At 40.1% G+C, this 18,141-nt stretch overlaps 1 protein-coding gene across 3 annotated transcripts in view; it reads left to right on the top strand.

The window, feature by feature from the left end:
- The window catches only part of PTPRR (protein tyrosine phosphatase receptor type R), a 138,229-nt gene that overhangs the window by 83,013 nt on the left and 37,075 nt on the right, over nt 1–18,141 (top strand). For all 3 annotated transcript variants that reach the window (XM_053942778.1, XM_053942779.1, XM_053942780.1), the window contains exon 6: nt 1,468–1,730. In XM_053942778.1, the coding sequence (XP_053798753.1) occupies nt 1,468–1,730 (263 nt within the window). The remainder of the gene's footprint in view (nt 1–1,467; nt 1,731–18,141) is intronic.

The raw sequence follows: 18,141 nt of genomic DNA on the forward strand, positions 1-18,141 counted from the left end.
ATTGGTACCAGTGCCCTTGCTTCACAGGTACCCCCGAGAGGGCTTATTTTTCTGCAAAATTATGGGGAAGAGATCTTATCCTAGTAATTCTAAACCCTTCAGAATGAACAGATGGTTTACCTAGCTAAGTCTTGTTTAACATGTGTATTGCTAATGACATTAGGTCATTTCCCAGCTAAACCTCTATTGCTAATCCTTGAACAAACAAACCCATCAGATGTATCTAGTCATCACTGGAAAGCTAGGGAGTGATAGATTTTTATGTGGTGCTAGCAGGGGCAACAGCTGTCAAAGAACTTCTGACTTGCAGAGAAAAAAAAATGCTCTGGTTTAGGTTTTGTCTTACTTAAGGATCCAAATCAAATGCTTTACAGGAACAGATAAACCAAAGTGGAAAGTACAAGGGTACCTACAGACACCCTCAAAAAACTGTGTGCCTTCCATCTCCACACACAATATTTACAATTCTCATAAATTTCATAGCTTGTAAGGCATGTTTTGAAAATTGAATAGCTATGGCTCCGAAATTGTTTTTTGCATTGCCCTCCAAAGAAATAAGATGTGTTAAACAGGTGTAACATGGGTACCTCTGGAGTGACATTACTGAGCATAAGCTACCTGCCTGCCCTCACCAAGCCAGGGTTCAGCAGCATCAGTAGAGTTTGATGGAAGAAGATCAGTACAACTTCTGCTTTTGTTGCACATACTGGATGTCCACATTCATAAGCAATATGTGGACAGATAATCCTGGTATTACAGTGTGTTCAGAAGTCAATTTCTTGGTGATTATAAAGCACACTTTTCTGAACAGATGGTTAAGTATCTTCATTGACCACTCATCACTTCAGCTTTATTTCAGAATAGTTAATGTTTCTCTGAGGATATTGGAGCCTATCACTACCTGGAGGAGTATTTTAGAGTAATAGCAGCCTTCTGTTACCAAAGTGACCTAGTGAAGTTAGTCTGTTCAACCATCAGCTCCGTGCCAGATGAGTAAGGGCTTTTAGGAACATCTGCTCTAAAAAAAAAATTGAGGCTGTTGTAATTAGAGACTTGTATCTGGCTAAGTCATAAACATCTATTTTATTTTGTGCCATTGTCTTTCTTATGTTAAAATGCTTAAAATTTCTTCTACAGTTACTCTACCAGTATTTCTTTCCTCACAATGTCTTCTGTAACTAATTTCCAATCTGTGTTATTTGCTCTTTTAATAATACTACTGCAGGTATTACAAATAAGTACTGACTCAGAGTAAGAACTGTTAAAATCTCTACTGCCCACGTGTGCACTCTGCAGTTTATGTAATGGAAATATTTATTTTGTTGTGGGAAATGCTGTGTAACACAACTTGTGACTTACCTTCTAGGAATGAATGCCACGTATAACAATCTTATCCAGCATTTGTGATACCTTCCTTGCCTTGTTTACCAGGTAATTGAGATTGATCTGTCCTCTTTATTGCTGTAGGTTCTGTACAGATTAAAGGAGAAGATCCAGTTGTCACTAAGGCAAGAGAAGGAAAAGAAGCAGGAGATCCACCTCTCACCCCTTCCCCTGCAGACATCTCAGACTGAGTATAAGACCTCCAACAGCATGGTCCAGCCTCAACAGGCTCCAAAGGTTATCAATGTTGTAGTAGACTCTCAAGGCCAATGTGTTCCTGAGCTCAAACCTCCCCTGTGTGCCAGTCCATCTCCTTTCAGAATGAAACCTGTGGGACTCCAGGAAAGGTAGGATGGTGCCTGGTGTGCTCAGGATTTATTCTGTTTTTTTATGCTTATGCTTCATGATTTCATATGTTTCTTTTCTGTCAATGAATGGGAGACTTTGCCATATGGACATCTGAGGAGTGGGATTTTGGTGTGTTAACATCTATCTCACAGGTATTCTCTCCTTTACTTTTCTTGACATATGACCAAATATTCAGGTCATATGAAAATGTTCAGGTTTAGGCTGAGATTAACAGCGTTAGTGGCATTCTTTTTGCTGACTATATTTTTCCCATACTCCAAAGAAATATTTTTTTCATTTTTCATTGATTTTTGCCTGTTTTGAGCCTGGAGATCGTGGAAGAGAGTTCAAGGGCTGGTTATGTATTGTCAACAAAGGACATTCTCAGGGAGTCCCTAGCACCTGGAAAGCTTAGAAGAAATAGTTACACCGAGTGCATTTAGCAATCTCATACAGTGTTTCCATTATCACCTTTAGATACATTTTTTTCTTAAATGCAGCTTTCCATGATGGTCAGGATATAGTACAAAGTCAACAGGTTTTACCAAAAGGAAGAAGTGATGAGTAATGAAACCAACTCTTGTGTGCAGTTCCTCAGAAATACTTGGGCACCAAACCCTGCCACTCATTGTACCTTTCAAAAACTGGGCCAGTGCTCTTTTTATAAAACTAGTTATTCTTCCCACAGGAGAATGCACACTGACATCTGTCTCTCCTCTGTTAGAAACCTGTATAATTTCTTGTCTGATGGCTGCAGGCTGCTTTCATAAAGCATCAGTGCTCTGAAATAGCTCACATAGCATGCAGCTGTGCAACTGAACTCTCCTGCCCCGGCACAGATGATAAATGAAAGAACAGATGCCATGTGGAGACCAAGCAGAGCATCATCTGTGAGGACTCTCATCTGAGCTGTAACCCTCATTCAGCTTCAGCCATGGGGATTCAATGGCAGAGATTTTATCAATGGATTTATGACAGACAGAGCTTGGGGAGGGGGATTGATTCTTCTGTGAGTAAAAGAGGCTTAAAGGCAGAGCTGTCATAAAATATGTAGTGATATCACAGCAGAAAAAAAAAAAAAAGGAATGGAGGAAGCAAGTAAATACATTTTGATAGTTTCTGTCATTCCACAAGACTCTAAAAATAAAGCCCACAAGCATGGGAATCACATAGCTAATTTATAATACTTAGTACCTAACATAGCATATGCAATAGTTGAGAGGAATTGAGGAAAGAGAATTTGTAGAAGGATTTTGTACCTAAGGACAAGAAACTTTTTGTACATAAGGAGAAGAAACTTTTCCATTTCTCAAACAAAGAAAGTAAAAACAATTGATTTAGGATGTTAATTTCCACCACAGATAGGAACTTTGCATTCAATTCTGCTAAACCTAATTGCATCCTTGGGAAGGACAAAGTTCTGAGTCAGATATGACAAAATGGAAAGCTGAGATACAAAAGAGAAAACTAAACCTGATGTTTGACCAAATAAACCAGACATTTAGGTTATTACTAAGGAAAAAGAAGTTGAAGGAATTGAGCACTTCAGTTTCTACTGTAAAAGAACACTAATAGACTGTTGTGAAAAAGTGAAATCCATTGTGACAACATCCCATTGTGCAGTTCTTTTTTGCCATGTTTAACACACACTCTATCAGCCCAAGTCCACTCCTAAGAAATGGTGGTTTAAGTTTATTTCAAGCTCAGAGTACAAAGGTCTGGGGATATGAGGGAGAGAACTTTAGGGAATAGTTTATCTTCCGACATAAGCAGCTATTTTTATGTCTATTTCTTGCTTATTTACTATAACCTTTAATATGAAGAAATTTGTATGTGTTCTAACACTCAGCAGTGTTGGAAGCAAAAAGTAATAACGCACTGACACATTCTGCCTCAGATATAATCTAGTGACTAGGTAAGTGGTCAGTTTAAAACTCCTCTCCACCTTTCTGCCTCAAAAAACCCTTGCACTAGGCAGCCTTGGGCCATCCTCATTACATGTGGGAGAAGTGGACCTTACAGCATGATCTGCCCACTGCAAGGAGCAGCAAACCATGCTCAAAACAGTCTACTGGCAGCCCTTCTTCTGGAGTGAATCAAACCTGAAGGTCCCGTCCTGCTCATAGCACAGCTTTGGGGCACCCTTTCAATAATTTTTGCTATGCTGATTTTGGTTTCTGCCATGGGAAGAAGCTCTTGGCAGGCTAGAGTGGATATGGGGGCTCCTTGACAAATTTAGCATGGAGATTCCTTTGGTCACATGGCTTGACAATGGTTCCTGAGCAGTATTTTCTAACTATCCAGACTACTCCCTGGTTTGATTCCTTAAAGAGTGATCTGTAGTCATGAAATGCCTAAAATGATCCAGACCAAACTGTCCCTGGTTTGGGCCATGGTTCATTGATTTCTCTTTGAGCAGATAGTGAGCTGTGCATAGCCATCTAGGTGGGAAGTTTGTGACAATCTCTCAGAAGGATGGGACAGAAAAATTGAATAATACAACCTGATCTAGTTGAAGATGTTCCTGCTCATTGCAGGGGGGTTTGATTAGAGGACCTTACAAGATCCCTTCTAGGCCGAACTATTCCATGATTCTGTGCCTGCCTCTCAAGTTCTCTTTGCTTTGCACACTAGGTGCTGCTTTGACAAACATACCCTTGACAGGACAACGGGTAATGATTTTAAACTAAAGGAGGGTAGATTTAGATTAGATATAAGGAAGAACTTTTTTTGCAATGAGAATGAAACACTGGCACAGTGTGCCCAGGGAGGTGGCTGATGGTTTCCAGGGCCCCATCTCTGGAAACATTCATGGTCAGGTTGGAGAGGGCTCTGAGCAACCTGATCTAATTGAAGCTGTCTCTGCCCATGGCACAGGAATGGGACTATGTGACCTTTAAAGGTCCCTTCCATCCCAAACTATTCTATGGTTCTATGATCTAAATGCAAAAATATAGAACTGAGTTCTCACAAAGCACCACATCAGCCTCTGGCTCTCTGAACTTTTCCATTTTTATTTGGAATAGCATTGGCCAGTGCAGAGGCAAACAAATTGTTAATGGACTACTGTACATGGATAAAAATTATTTCTGGGAGTTTGTCCAGCTTCTTAAAACATATTGTGCTTCTGAATACTAGAGCCAAGTCCATGAACATATTTTTCTGTGTATCTGGAAATGTTCTTACTCAGCTATTTCTATAAGACACAGCTTCCCGGCAGATTATTTGCACTATCAAAAGTGTGGGATGCCGCAGTTTTTATGCCGCCTACGCACAGGCAGCGGTGCCCGGCGCCCCGCTGGATGCGGCTGTCTGAGAGTGCGGGGACAGTGACACCTAGAGCCGGCAGGCAGCACTCTTATCCCTCGGCTCTAGCTCTTGCAGCAGGGGAGGGGCTCGCACAGTCGGGATTAACCGGTCCAGTGGCCGCAGGAGGTGATTCTGCTCCCGTGGTCCGCTCTCATGAGACTCCACCTGGAGTACTGCATCCAGTGCCCCCAAGATGAGAAGGATGTTGACCTGCTGGAGCAAGGAAGGTCATGAAGTTGTCAGACGGCTGCAGCACCTCTCCTATGAGGACAGGCTGAGAGAGTTGGGATTGTTCAGGCTGGAGAAGAGAAGGCTCTGGGGAGACCTTATTGCAGCCTTTTGATCTTTGAAGGAGGCCTATAAAAATGATGAGGGCAAACTTTCTCTTAGGGCGTGTTGCTATGGGATAAGGGGTAATGGCTTCAAACTGAAGGAGGCTAGGTTTAGATTAGATATGAGGAAGTAGTTTTTGGGCATTTGAGGTCAGGTTGAATGAGGCTCTAAACAACCTATTCTAATTGAAGCTTTTCTTTATCCATGGAAAGTGAGTGGGACTAGATGACTTTTAAAGGTCTTTTCCAACTCAAACTATTCTGATTCTGTGATTTTCCTACATGCTGCTCAGGGATGTGTGCTCACATGCAGCATGTAGTTTGGAAAGGGGTGGAACAGTGGGGGCCAAGAGCAGAGGGTGGACTGAAAGTGTGGAGGTGACAGGGCTGTCAGAACAGAGGCACTTGCCCCTTTCTATTACAATTACTGAGGCAGGCCAGTGAAAGGCTATTTCTTCACAACCTCTGTGTATCCTCTGGATCATTCAGTGCAGAATGCTTTGCAGTTGCTCTCTTCGTGTGCTCACAACTGCTGCTCCTTTGCAGCCAAGACCTTCTCCACTGGCAACCCACATTGCTCTGATACTGACCAAAGAAGCAGGAGAGCTGCTGTTCTGTGGGTGTCTTCAGTGATGAGCTGTCACAATATCACAGAGCTGACGCCTGACTTTTGGATGCAAATAATTGTTTTCTCTTCAGTGAGCACATCTATGAATATTGCATCAGTGTTTACTTTTCTACTTAGGCTTTTATAGCTTTATATGAATAATATATACTCTTCCTTCAGCGGAGTAAGGTTTCCTTTTATTCTATTTCTTGGCCCAAAATTCATGTTGATATGAATGGTCCCAGCCAAAAGCAGAATCTGGTGAAGTGGAATGTGGTATTTTAAATTTCATTCTGACATATCAAGCATTGAAAATTCTTAGTATAAGCAGTGAGTTGTTAAATCACAACCATGGTAGATATAAATGTAAATGTTGCCACACCAGCACAGTATTACAGCAGGGTTTACATTTTCTGTGGCCACTGCAGCTGTGAGTTGTTGTTCCAGTGTTATTTGTGACTAAGACAACTGCATTTCAACTAACTAGTGGACAATATGATGTTTTGTTCAAATTAGTTACTGTGCAAAGATACATGGAAGAAAAGAAAATGTGGAAAATGTCTCCTCTACTGTGTGTTGAAAACAAGCTGCTTTGGAAAAATTTCTCAATCATTTGTATTCCATTCTAGCCACAAAGCCCTAGCACTGGCTATTATATTTTAATAATCAGAGGGAAAAATCACAGCTCTGTGTTTTCTTAGTCTATTACATATTCATCAGAAAATTATTCTGTCTAAAAGGAAGAGCTGCTCATGTTCACTGTCAGGATGCCAGGGGTTTGCAGGACTCTTATTCAGAACAGATAGTATTTGCCTTGTGCTGATTTTTTTTCTCTGCAAATATACACAAGAGAATGAAGATGATAATAGAAAAACAGTTTGGCAAATAAAGCAAAACGCTGTCAAATAAGTGAAATAATAAATAATTTTTAAATGTGAAATAAAATAATTATGCAATGGTATGGAGGCACAGCTGTGACACAGGAAAATTAGAAGATACTCTGTGAAAGGGAAGAGCTAGCAAGAGCAAAACTTGGAGGGGAGAGGGCTGCTCACAGGCATCATTCAGTAGAATGTGCAACCAATTCTGCAACCTCTACAGAAAATCAGTAGGCATCAGACTAGAGAACAGTATGGAGACAATCACCTGAATCAATCAATTAATGCTCTCTACAAACATAACAGATGAGTGAAATTTGGCTTGAACTCTGACTGTGAGAACTGTGTGTGATGCTACTTTTCCCCACAAAGCAGAGCCAAAAAATGTAAAAAATGTAAAAATCTTATGCCAGGGTTGATAGACTCTCCCAGTGAGATTTCTCTTACCATCCTGAAGATCCCTGTAAACTGGCAGCAGAATTATCTCTGCGGCTCTAAGAATGGTTCAGTAGACATGCAGTGAGTATAGCTCCATGTAAGTACAATGAAGCAAAAGTTAATATAACGTGCATTATAATGCTAAGTGCTCATCTCTGTCCACTTCCTTGTAACATGAGAAAGAGAGATATTCTAGTGGGAAAGAAAGGCAATCTATTTCTTTCTAATCTAAAAAAAAAAAAAAGATTCAGATAACCTATAGAAATCTATGGAATTCATAGATATTGCCAAAAGGTAAATTTTTAAACAGGAATGTATTAGCAAAAGGTGCACACACAAATAAGAGCAATTATTATTCACTTTCTGTCTTCAGCATCATTCCTCAGAAACATCTTGTATTTTATACCTCTACAAAGAAAATCTTGTATAATTTAGACTTCAGGTTTGGAGGTGGAAAAAATTTGCTCTTAATATTGAAAATTATTTTCTTTCATTAGTCATTCTGCATAGACACAACTTATTAAACTGTAGCTTCAGCCTCTTAGGTAATTTCTGTACAGTGTAAATTGCCATCTGGATGACAAATACTGTGGATGACAAATACCACAAAAACTAACTCTAATACCTGTTTTCCTTATTTTAGAAAGGCTGTATTCATTAAAATGAATCATTATCTTAACAATACAGTATACTGAATAAAACCTCTTAAGAAACATTGGAGCCAGGGTAAAGAACCTGATGTGCTCTTTTCTTTATTAATATAACCTCAGCTGCACCTCAGGATATCACTGTTCAATCACATTGCTGCTCTAATAGATGAGAAAAATTTCCAGCAATTCCCTCTGTCTCTGTTCTGATTTTCAGATCACAGAGCACAGTTGCTGCAAATACAGTTATGGTGTTGCTGATCCATTATCATTTTACAAAACCATCCACTGTGAGTAATAATTTCAAGTAATGCTCAGAGGGTAGCACCTTGCACTTGGGCTACTGTAAACATGCCAGATTTCATAGTTTATTGCACAAACATGGGAACTTAATATATTTACAGAAAGGGGCCTTGGATTTCCTGGCTAAAATAAAGTAGCTTTGCATAGATTTGGAGGATAAATTTTCCCTATTGTGTGGTGCTGAATATGCTTTCTACATTCTTAATTTAAATTGTAGGGATTGTCAGTGTAATTGTTTGAAGCAAAGCTATGTGCCAACACGAAAGTACAAGCTGTGGAATAGTTTTATGGTGATATCCTATCAGAAGGAATTTGCAAAGCACCATGGATCAGTAAACTGAGTTTGAGGTGGGGAGGCAGGGATTTCTGTGCTCTGATCTGTCTCTTCTACCAACTCCTTAGAGCACTTTGGGCATGGCACATCAATCTCCAGACATATTCCTAACCACTGGATTGAGGAATGGCTGGATGTTGTGTCCATCTGAAGTGATGTAGCAAAGACAAGAACCTTAACCTGAGGTGCAGTAAAAGTCCTACTTGCTACTATTTGTTCACATCATTTAAGAAGAATGAGAGAATACAATTACAACCCCCCACACATACTTTCTGAAAGACCTAAAAATACATTTCTCTCATTTGGCACCTATATTCCATTTTGGTCTGTAAGATCATAGAATCATGAAATGGATTGGGTTAGAAGGGACTTTGAAAGAGATCTAGTTCCAGCCCCACTGCCATGAGCAGGGTCACCTTCCACTTGGTCAGGTTGCTCAAAATCCCATCCAACCTGACCATGAACACCTCCAGGGATGGGGCGCCCACTTATAAATTCAGTATACCCAGATACACTTATAGCACTAAGGCTGTGTAGCAGAGATTGGTTTGTGTCCATACTGCTAAACTCTCTTTGCCTCCAGAGAAGCAGGGCCTGGATACAGACTTCCTCCTGGGGATGGTTTGTGCCTGTGATCATGCCCAAACCATAAATTGCTTTGGAGTGCTCTTGTTGTCAACAGCTAAAAACAAACCAGGGCTGCAATGATTGATATGTAGCACTGTCATTCAGTGCCTAGGATTGTTTTCCTGGCAGTGTGGGTTTTTTTCAAGATGTAGCTTGCACATGAAGTATGCAGTGTGGGTGTAGCAGCTGATACTAGGGGAGCAGTCCTGATTGAAGCAGTTGCTTATTGCCTTTTAGGTAATTGTCTTTTCAGTGCAGGGTGTCCCTGAAGCCCTGCATTGTGGCTTCCCTCCTTCTCGGGCCATCTCAACTAGCTGGAAGGCCACACTGATTTCTGGCATCTGCAGTTTAGATGAAGAGTAAAGGCAAGGACCTTGGGCTACCTGGGCTACTGAGGTGGGAGAAAATACTGTAAGTAATGGGGAGCATGAGGTGGGATCCAGCTTCAAGAGTCTCCTGCTCAATGCCATAGAGGTCTGTATTGGCATGTGGATTCATCACTAGATTCATCAACACAATAATGCTGTGCCTCCAGCCTGCATTTCTGGAACATATCTGTGAGTGCACAGTAACTCTAAAAACTTTCTGCAAGTGCCAGATCTTTGAGTTGCATGAAAGTCTGTTCTGTCCAACCCATTAGAGACATCTTTGCTTATCTGCAGTGTAGGAAGAGGGCAGGAATGTGAATTGTCCCCTTTCTCTGGAGAGGAAGTGAACTCAGTCACCAGCCTAACAAAGACCCTCTAAAACCCATATTTTAACTATTTGACTCCTGGCTGGTTGAGAAGCTGTTTTGGTTGTGTTTAGAGCTCTTTGAAGCAAATCTCTGTGGGAGTTGTAATCTAAATTAATAAATAAAAATAACTGTGTACCATTGCCCAAACTTAGACCCACAGTCCATTTCCCTGTCTGTGGCACGTCTTAAAATTACTTCAGATTACTGTGGGTGGATGGTAGGTTTCCACTCCTATTTCCGTCTCTGTTTTCAATTGTCCTACATCCCTTTTTTCTTCCCTTGCAAAGAAATAAGCTTTCCAAAGCACATGACTCTCACTTTTGGGAGTGGTTAATTCAGGCAAATTAACCTACCCTTGCTTAGAGAAATTCTTCTGATGCAGCTTCATGTCCTTCTGCTCTCATGTACAGGGGAATGCTCTGCTTAGCATATACAGTCTATGCTTACCCTTGGTTTTGCCTTTAATGTCCTCTGGGGTTTAGGCAGGAATTTTATAATAATTTTATTGTATTCCCAGGTCTCTCATCTGGCATTTATTCTTGTGACTCCAGTTGCTACTGGCTTTAGCGTGTACACAGGAAACCACAGTGCCAATCAGTGTCGTTCCCAAGGTGACAGGAAACCCTATTTGGTCGGATGTTGATTGTGCTTGTCTTTACGGCTCCACCCATCACATTTTCTTCCTTTTTGGCTTAAGTTAAGACAAATTAATCAGTGGCTGCCATCTGGTAGACAGTTTTGGTGGGTTTGCAGGGATTTGTCCAGCTGATCTTTTGAAAAGTCACACAAGGGAAAATATCCATGTTAATATTTAAGTGCTTCTTGAGCCTGGAATTTACAGGTCCACTGTTGCCCTGAGCACATGAATAATTTCAGTTGTGTGAGTGATCCCCTTGTATTTTTCAGCAGCAGTTTTGGGTCTTTAAGTGCTGTTTGGAAATCAGAGAGTTAAACTCTGGTGCAGCTTTCCAGTGACTGATTTCCTCAGCTCCTCTCTGCCTCTAATTTGTTTCTGTGCTTGACCATCCAGGCATGGTTTCTGTGACTGCTTCACCAGCTGTCCTAATGTGCAAGCAGAGTGGGACATCTGGGAAAGTGAGGAGATGCACATTAGCTGGACTTGAATGCTCCGAGCATCTCGTCTCAGCCCTTAGCAGGATGTGTCCATCTGTGACATTTGCAACCTAATATATCACCTCTTCACAATGGTATGTTGGAAGTGCTGTGCTAAGGGACAAAAGCACCAGCTTCTTTATGAGATTGGTTTGTAAGCAGGAAGTATCTCCTGAGCCCTTGACTAGTACCCACAAGTACTGGTTTCTGCTAAACAACATACAAGGAAGCATCCATATCAGATGTACAGAGTTCTGATATTTAGAAGGAAGGTTGATTTTTCACATTTGGGGTTTGTATAGAAAAGTTTCCTTAATGTCTGAAAAAGACTAATGCTTCAAGTTAAAACAAAAATATTCACCTTTCCTCTTGTTTTGGAATGCATTTATCTCTGTTCATGATCTTTATTTTACAGGGCAGCCTAAAGCTGAACTAAGTTCAATTCCCTTTAATTTAAAATGTTAGGAACAGACAAAGAAAACCGTTAAAGAAAGAAAAGAAAAAAATCAAAGTGCCTCCAAAACTGCAATGTAAGATATCCAAGTATTTATTTGAATTGCAAGAAGCCATGTGCTGGGCAGTGCTTACATCCAGCTTATCTTGTAGCCATCAGGTAACAGTCCAGGCCATGAATCTCTTCTTTGAGTGCAATCATAATTAATTTTACTTCTATGCAGTGCTAGGAGAACTCCTCAAAATTATAAGAATCAACTAATTATACTACTTCTTTTTTTGAAAAATCCAGTTCTGGATATTCAGCAGAGATCTCTTGCATAGTCAAAGCTAGTATGTACAGAAAGCTTAACATTGTTAGCTAGCAGAAATGTCTCCTGTGTGCACTTACACCTTTGCTCAAGGAGTACTGCATATAAATCTATGGGACAGAGTATTTCTTAGCTCTTGCTGGAAATTCTCTTTAGCATTCTCTCAGTGCCTTGGTCACAGATCAGGATCCCTCTGTGCAAGACTCCATATGTACACAAAAATGCAATGTTCCTCTAACCCAGAGACTTACATTCTAGACATCAGACAAAGTAGTAAATGCATACGGGCAATCAGATATGCCTCAGCAAACAGAGAAGCAATAGCATCATGGCAGAGATGAGGATGCCCAAAGTATACCATGAGAATGGCTCAGCCAAAGAAATAGTGCCCAGAGGCAGAGCTGATTCCATGCAACACTGACATTTCAGCCAGGCTCTTGCTAGAGGTGTCCGCTTTGATACCATCACATCCAAGCTGATGCACCCATTTGGTTAGGCTTTGAAACTTAGCTGAGTTTCCAAGATATTTCAGGAACTCTTTTTGTGATTTTCCTACTAAGATAAATGGGACATTAATTGGTTAAGTGATCCAATATGGTATTGCAAATCAGTGCCTATCTTCATGAAATACCTTGCCTTTGAACCCTCCATTCATTTCTCTAACCAGGGGAGCCTATAAGAAGCTACAAAAATATTTCTTTTTGGGACAGGGACTTTTCCTTATGTTCTCTATCAAAGAATGTACTTTGATGCTTAACAAACAGAGAGTATTGTTATTAATTTATGGTATCTATAATTATCCTTGTTATGTTAATATTGTGATTTGATAAGAGGAGCAAAACAGAACACAGTAACTTCAAATGACCGCTCAAATATGCGATAGGCATCAGAAAGGGAAGTAGTGTATATAATTCCCACACAAAAATATGTTGTTAAGTACAATGTTTCTCTAGGGAATTCAGTCTCAGTGCTTCAGGATGACCAATGGCAGCTCCCTGGAAAACTGCTGCCAGCAAGAGATGGGGCTGGTGCTGGGCAGGAGGCAGCTGGGTTTTCCCCTCTGCGAGGGCTGACTCTTCTGCTTCCCACCATCCCCTGACAGCAGCATCTCCTGTTTTTGAGATGTCTCAAATCCTTCCTGAGTCATAAAAAAAATCCCCTGGGACTCTGCGGCATAGTCCAGAGGCTTTCAGTTCCTTTCCCTGGATTTGATAGTGGATCTAAAAGCACAGTCTTACAAGAAGAGAAGGAAAGCAATCCCAATGGCAGAAAAGTACACAAAAGTTAAAAAAATGTAATTTGCATGGACTTGTTTCACTCCAGACTCTGTTTTTGCTTGTTTGGTCTCAGTGGATTTATAGACATATCTGGGAAGAGAGTTTGGCCCACAGAGCACAATACTGAATAGGTTTGCAAAAGAAGGCAGCATTGTGAAAAGCAGAAAGCTGGTATTGTAATTAATCCTCAAGTTAATCCTTTAGCTACAGAGCGTGCATTTGTAATTTACTGATAAGATTATAATGAAATAATTTTTTTCTCCTTCATCACAAGGATTTTCACAAAGGTAGATGGTTTAAATAACCCTCTAGTCCCCATGTATAGTCCTCACTATTGCCTGGCTCCCAGCTACAGAGCTCATCATCCAGGGTCAGTGCAGAAGTCATAAGGTGGGTTAAGAATGCTGTATGAAGGAAAAACTACAGAAGGGAAACACCAGGCACAAAGATGGGAAGGCACCCTTTGGTTCAGAACATTCTAAAGTACAGATTGGCAGAAGATGGAGAACATACTGAAAATAAGTAACAGTATTAATTAAGTAATCAATAATTCCTGCTTGCTTTGTTCTTGTGTTCTTTCCCTAAACCTCCTCTTTCTATTGAAAATGGGATACTGGTCAACCTTTGGCTTTACACCAAATTTATATTCACATTTCTACATTACTTCAATGTATGTTAGCCTGACCTATATTACATCATTAGCCATATGAAGCCCTGTGTGTTGGAACTGTTTGTGCTGAAATGGAGTGGAGGTCAGGTTGGGAGTGATTTCAGCTTATCTTTCAGTTATGACTTTTCTCCTTTCTCTTTATTTCATAATGCAATGTGCATTTAGAGGAATACTGCTTTTGTCAGGTTCCTCACTTTTCCCTCCTTTATTCAAATTCATAGGAGTAAATTTAAATCAAGCTGTTTAAGTTTCTAAATGCCATGGATCCTTTGCTAATAGAGGACTGTGAATCTGAAGCAATTGTTATTATGTGACTCCAAAATTTTTAGTCTGTTTGGACTCATTGATGGTGTGTATGAGAAAGAGTAGATCAGAAAGCCTTTGCTCTGGCCTTCATCTCTAGGCACAGGTACAGATGCATTTCCCTGTTCTAGAGTCCTGCCTATGCAGCCCCCTATAGGAGTGTCTCTGATGATGGCAGGCAGTCCAAGTTCATGGACTTTAAGGGATCTGCTGAGGTCTGTAGAAAAGAGCTCCAGATCACTTATCTGTCATTTCCTCATCAGCTTTTCAGCCCTAAATGGGACTGCACTTGGCAATATCTCTTTTAAAGGTCTACCTAACCTCTGAAGTGCCAGATAAAGTACACCTTGGCATGAAGACATTTGCAGCTCTCTTAAAAGCATTTAAACATCTCTCTGTTTCGAATTGCAAGCCTAAGTGGATTTCCTAAACTTTATTTTCAAAGGGAATGCAGGCACTTTTCACATTAATATACTTGTTTTGAGCAAGCCTTCCCATAGAAAGCAAGGCTGGAAAGCCAGACTATGACAGTGGATCAAGAAAAAAAAAAAAAAAGCTGGAAAGAGAAAGGTTTATATACAAAGCTTAGGTGTCAGGTCTGGAGACTTTAGAAGCAGCTAAAGAAAGGGCAGATCTAAGAGCACATTTATGGGTCCTGTCCCTAAGAGCTTAAATCCCATCAATTCATTGTACAGCTTAGTCACCCTGGAAATGGAACTGTGTTCCAAAGTGGATGTGCTCCAAGGATTTGGGCTCGGTACAGGCAGCCTTAGGTGCTTTTTCTGCTGTGTGACCGAGTTGAGCTGTTCTACCGGCTCCCTTTGGAAACGTCCATAGGTGGCGCAGGTCTGCTGAGCAACGTTGTGGGTCTGGAGGTTTTGCATTCCTCAGAAACTGCTGCTGTTCAGTAATTTCTTCAAAGTGCACTAACAATTCATTTGTCTGCTTAGAAATCTTCCGTGTGACACTTGCAGTAGTTTAAAGATAATGAGGACCAAGTCAAATAAACAAGGAATGTGCTTTTTTATTATCTTAAGGTTGACAGGGTGTAGTAAACGCCTCTTTTCCCAGATGTTCCTTCCTGTCTTTCCCAAATGGCAAACTCACCAGGAAAGAACTCATTGTACTGATTAGCCTTCAAGTCACAATAAAAAATAATTTTCTCCTACTGATACTGTCTGAAGATACTACCCATTTACATTACGAATATTCCCACCCATGTCTTTTTCCAGGTCAGCTGGTTTTGGTTAAAGTCTCAAAAAAGTATTGAAGGACATTAATGTGCAAATAGATTACATATTTGATTGTTTGGATGTAAGGGTTATAGATTATATTCCTTAAATGACCAGCAAGTAGAATTTGTGCTTAAGAGATTAATTATTATGGAATACATGAAGCTAAATTGACTTACCTAAGGCTCCTCCTATGAACAAAAACAAACCAACTTTTTTTTTTCATCTAAAAGATGAAACATCTAAGATCCATTTTTCATTTATTTAATTGTAGACCAACTGAATAGCAGAAAATGTCAGTTAAGTAGTCTTAAAAAAACACTTCCTTGAAGCTATTGCTGTAGTGTTGCACCTCTCCATCCTCACTGATTAGATCCATTTTCCTAGATAGGCTGTTCTCTGTATAATGCAGACAAGCACCCTCTGGGGATGATGTAGTGCTCAGTGAAGAAGTGAGCCTTGCATGTTCTGGGAAAAGTAATCTGGCTTTGCCCTTGGATAAGAGATCTAAATTGGCAGTGGTGGTACATAGCTACAGCTTCTCCAAGGTCTCACAGAGGTACTTATGAACTAGAAGCATAGAGGGGAAACTTATACAAGTATGAGAAAAATATTTTGCAAATTGCTTTTTTTCTTAAATTTCAAGCAAAATATACAGCAGACAGAATATGTGGTGGTTTTTCCACAGTCCTTGCTGGATTACTCTAAATAAACACATTATCTGAGCTCCTTAAGTTGTGCATTTATTTAATATGTGCAGCCCTAGCAGTCAATTGTTATTACTCCCCATTCTCTTTTCCTTTTTCCTCTTCTTTTAACTCCTTTTGCTTATACTCATTGTAGCTTGGTTTAAATTAGCATGTGCATTAATCAGAGAGAGAACAGGTCATCCGGTAAGTTTGTGCAATGAGGCCTCCCATATGAAATAGAAATGAAATGCAAGCAGATAAGAATAGTAAGAAACAAGACTGCATTCAATTAAAGCTCTACCATGTAAAGAAAATTAACCACTAATTGGTAAACATTTGTTCAGCTCTTGGAACAAACAGTTCAAATAAGCACAACAAATTAGCATCTTCATTTGTTTTTACTTCTGAACATTTAACTCAATTTTCACTCATGCTGCAGACACATATATGTGACTATGAAGCAGAAACAGAGCTTTATGTTGCCATTCAAACTTTATTGAAGATGTAAGCTTGCGTGACAAAATGCAATTTGACTGTAGAAATAATCTACAGGAAAAGATGGGAGGCTGTTTAAGCTTTGCATTTTTGAACAGTCAGTTCCCGTAGCTGAGCAGCATTGCCTTATCGAGGGCAGAACAGGAGTGAATTGGCAGAACATTAGAAAGCCTGATTAAAAGAGGGAAAGTTGAAACTACACTCATGTCAGCTGTTTTCCTCTACAGGATACTGAGCCATTCCTGTCCTAACCAGATACTGATTGCTTAAAACTTAATCCAGAAGTACTTGTCAAAACCGTTTCCTCAGCTCATTTTGACCTGCTGAGCTGCGAGTAGATCCTGAGAATTGTTTGCAATTTAGTGCTAGATGTATTGGCCTCCTCTTACTCATAGCTGTGGGAACAAGATCAGACTCTCTGGAGAGAACATAAAGTGCCTCCAGGTCTCAAAAAAAACTATTTAAACTTCATAGCTGAGGCTCCAGATCTGTTTCTGTGGACTCAGAGAGAAAGATGGAATATGCTGCCAGGAGATTGCTTATAGCTAGGATGCTACAGAGAATTGGAAGTCTTGCCTCACAGTAGCCATATATCCCTCTTCTTCTTTCAGTAGGTACACATCTTAATGTCATCATTTCCAGATCCCTTCCTCAGAGTCAGAAAACATCAGTGTTAAGAGTGACAAATAGAGAAAAATAAGGATACAACACTGGAATACTATGAGGAGAGCTGTGTGACAGAACAAACATGAATAGAAATAGCAGATATTCTTCTCAAGAAGATGCATTCTTCATATTGCCTTTCTTAGAGTCCTGAGCTTAAAAATATTCCATCTATGGCTTTCAGGTGATAGGTATTAACTTCAGTGTTATATCCAATTAGCCTCTGTAAATTAGGTCCTTGGTTTGGTGAGATGGGGCTGCTCACACCAATGGCTACAGGATTTGTCTCAGGCACAGATATCTGCAAGGCAGAGTAGAAATAATATAAATATCAGTGATACTAACCATTTAATTGTTAAGCATGTTTGTGGAAAACTGGGCTAATACCTATCTTGTCCAGGATCTCCTCTTGAGAGGAAAAATCAGAGCCAGAGGAATGTTTATCTGTGAGAGGAATAAGGTTTTGGAGATGAGGCCATGAATCCATAGAAAAAGGTTTACTGTTCCTGTGCATGGTAAGAAGTCAGTAGGTAATTTCTAGTGGTTTAAATAGCACTGGTATGTCAGGGGATAGCAGGAGAGTGGGGAAGGTCAAGTTTTTACCTACTGCTTACCCAAGTGCTGAAGGTGGAACTAAGGTCCTGAATTTTTTGCTTTTATGCGTAATAAAATAGCAGCAAAATAACCAGACATGAACTGAGCAGAATAGATCCTTCAAGGTATCAGATTCTATCAATTTAGACTGGTCATAATGCAAAGTAAATTCTCGTTTGGCCTTGTTAGTTGGTTGATCTCAACTTCTGATTTTTGAGTACTTCAATCTGGGGTGTGATACAGGTTTGGTTTGTTGAAAATGTCAATAACCTCAGGTCAGAATGATTCCTAAAAGCCACAGCTCTTGTTCAAGTGAAACGCAGAATTGTTAGCAGGTAAAGCAGAGAGCATTTGGAAAGCTGAGTTTTCATTTTGGGTATGCCAAGCATCTGTATATCA

This window comes from Vidua chalybeata, chromosome 5 (genome assembly GCF_026979565.1).
Source record: "Vidua chalybeata isolate OUT-0048 chromosome 5, bVidCha1 merged haplotype, whole genome shotgun sequence".
Classification (NCBI taxonomy): domain Eukaryota; kingdom Metazoa; phylum Chordata; class Aves; order Passeriformes; family Viduidae; genus Vidua; species Vidua chalybeata.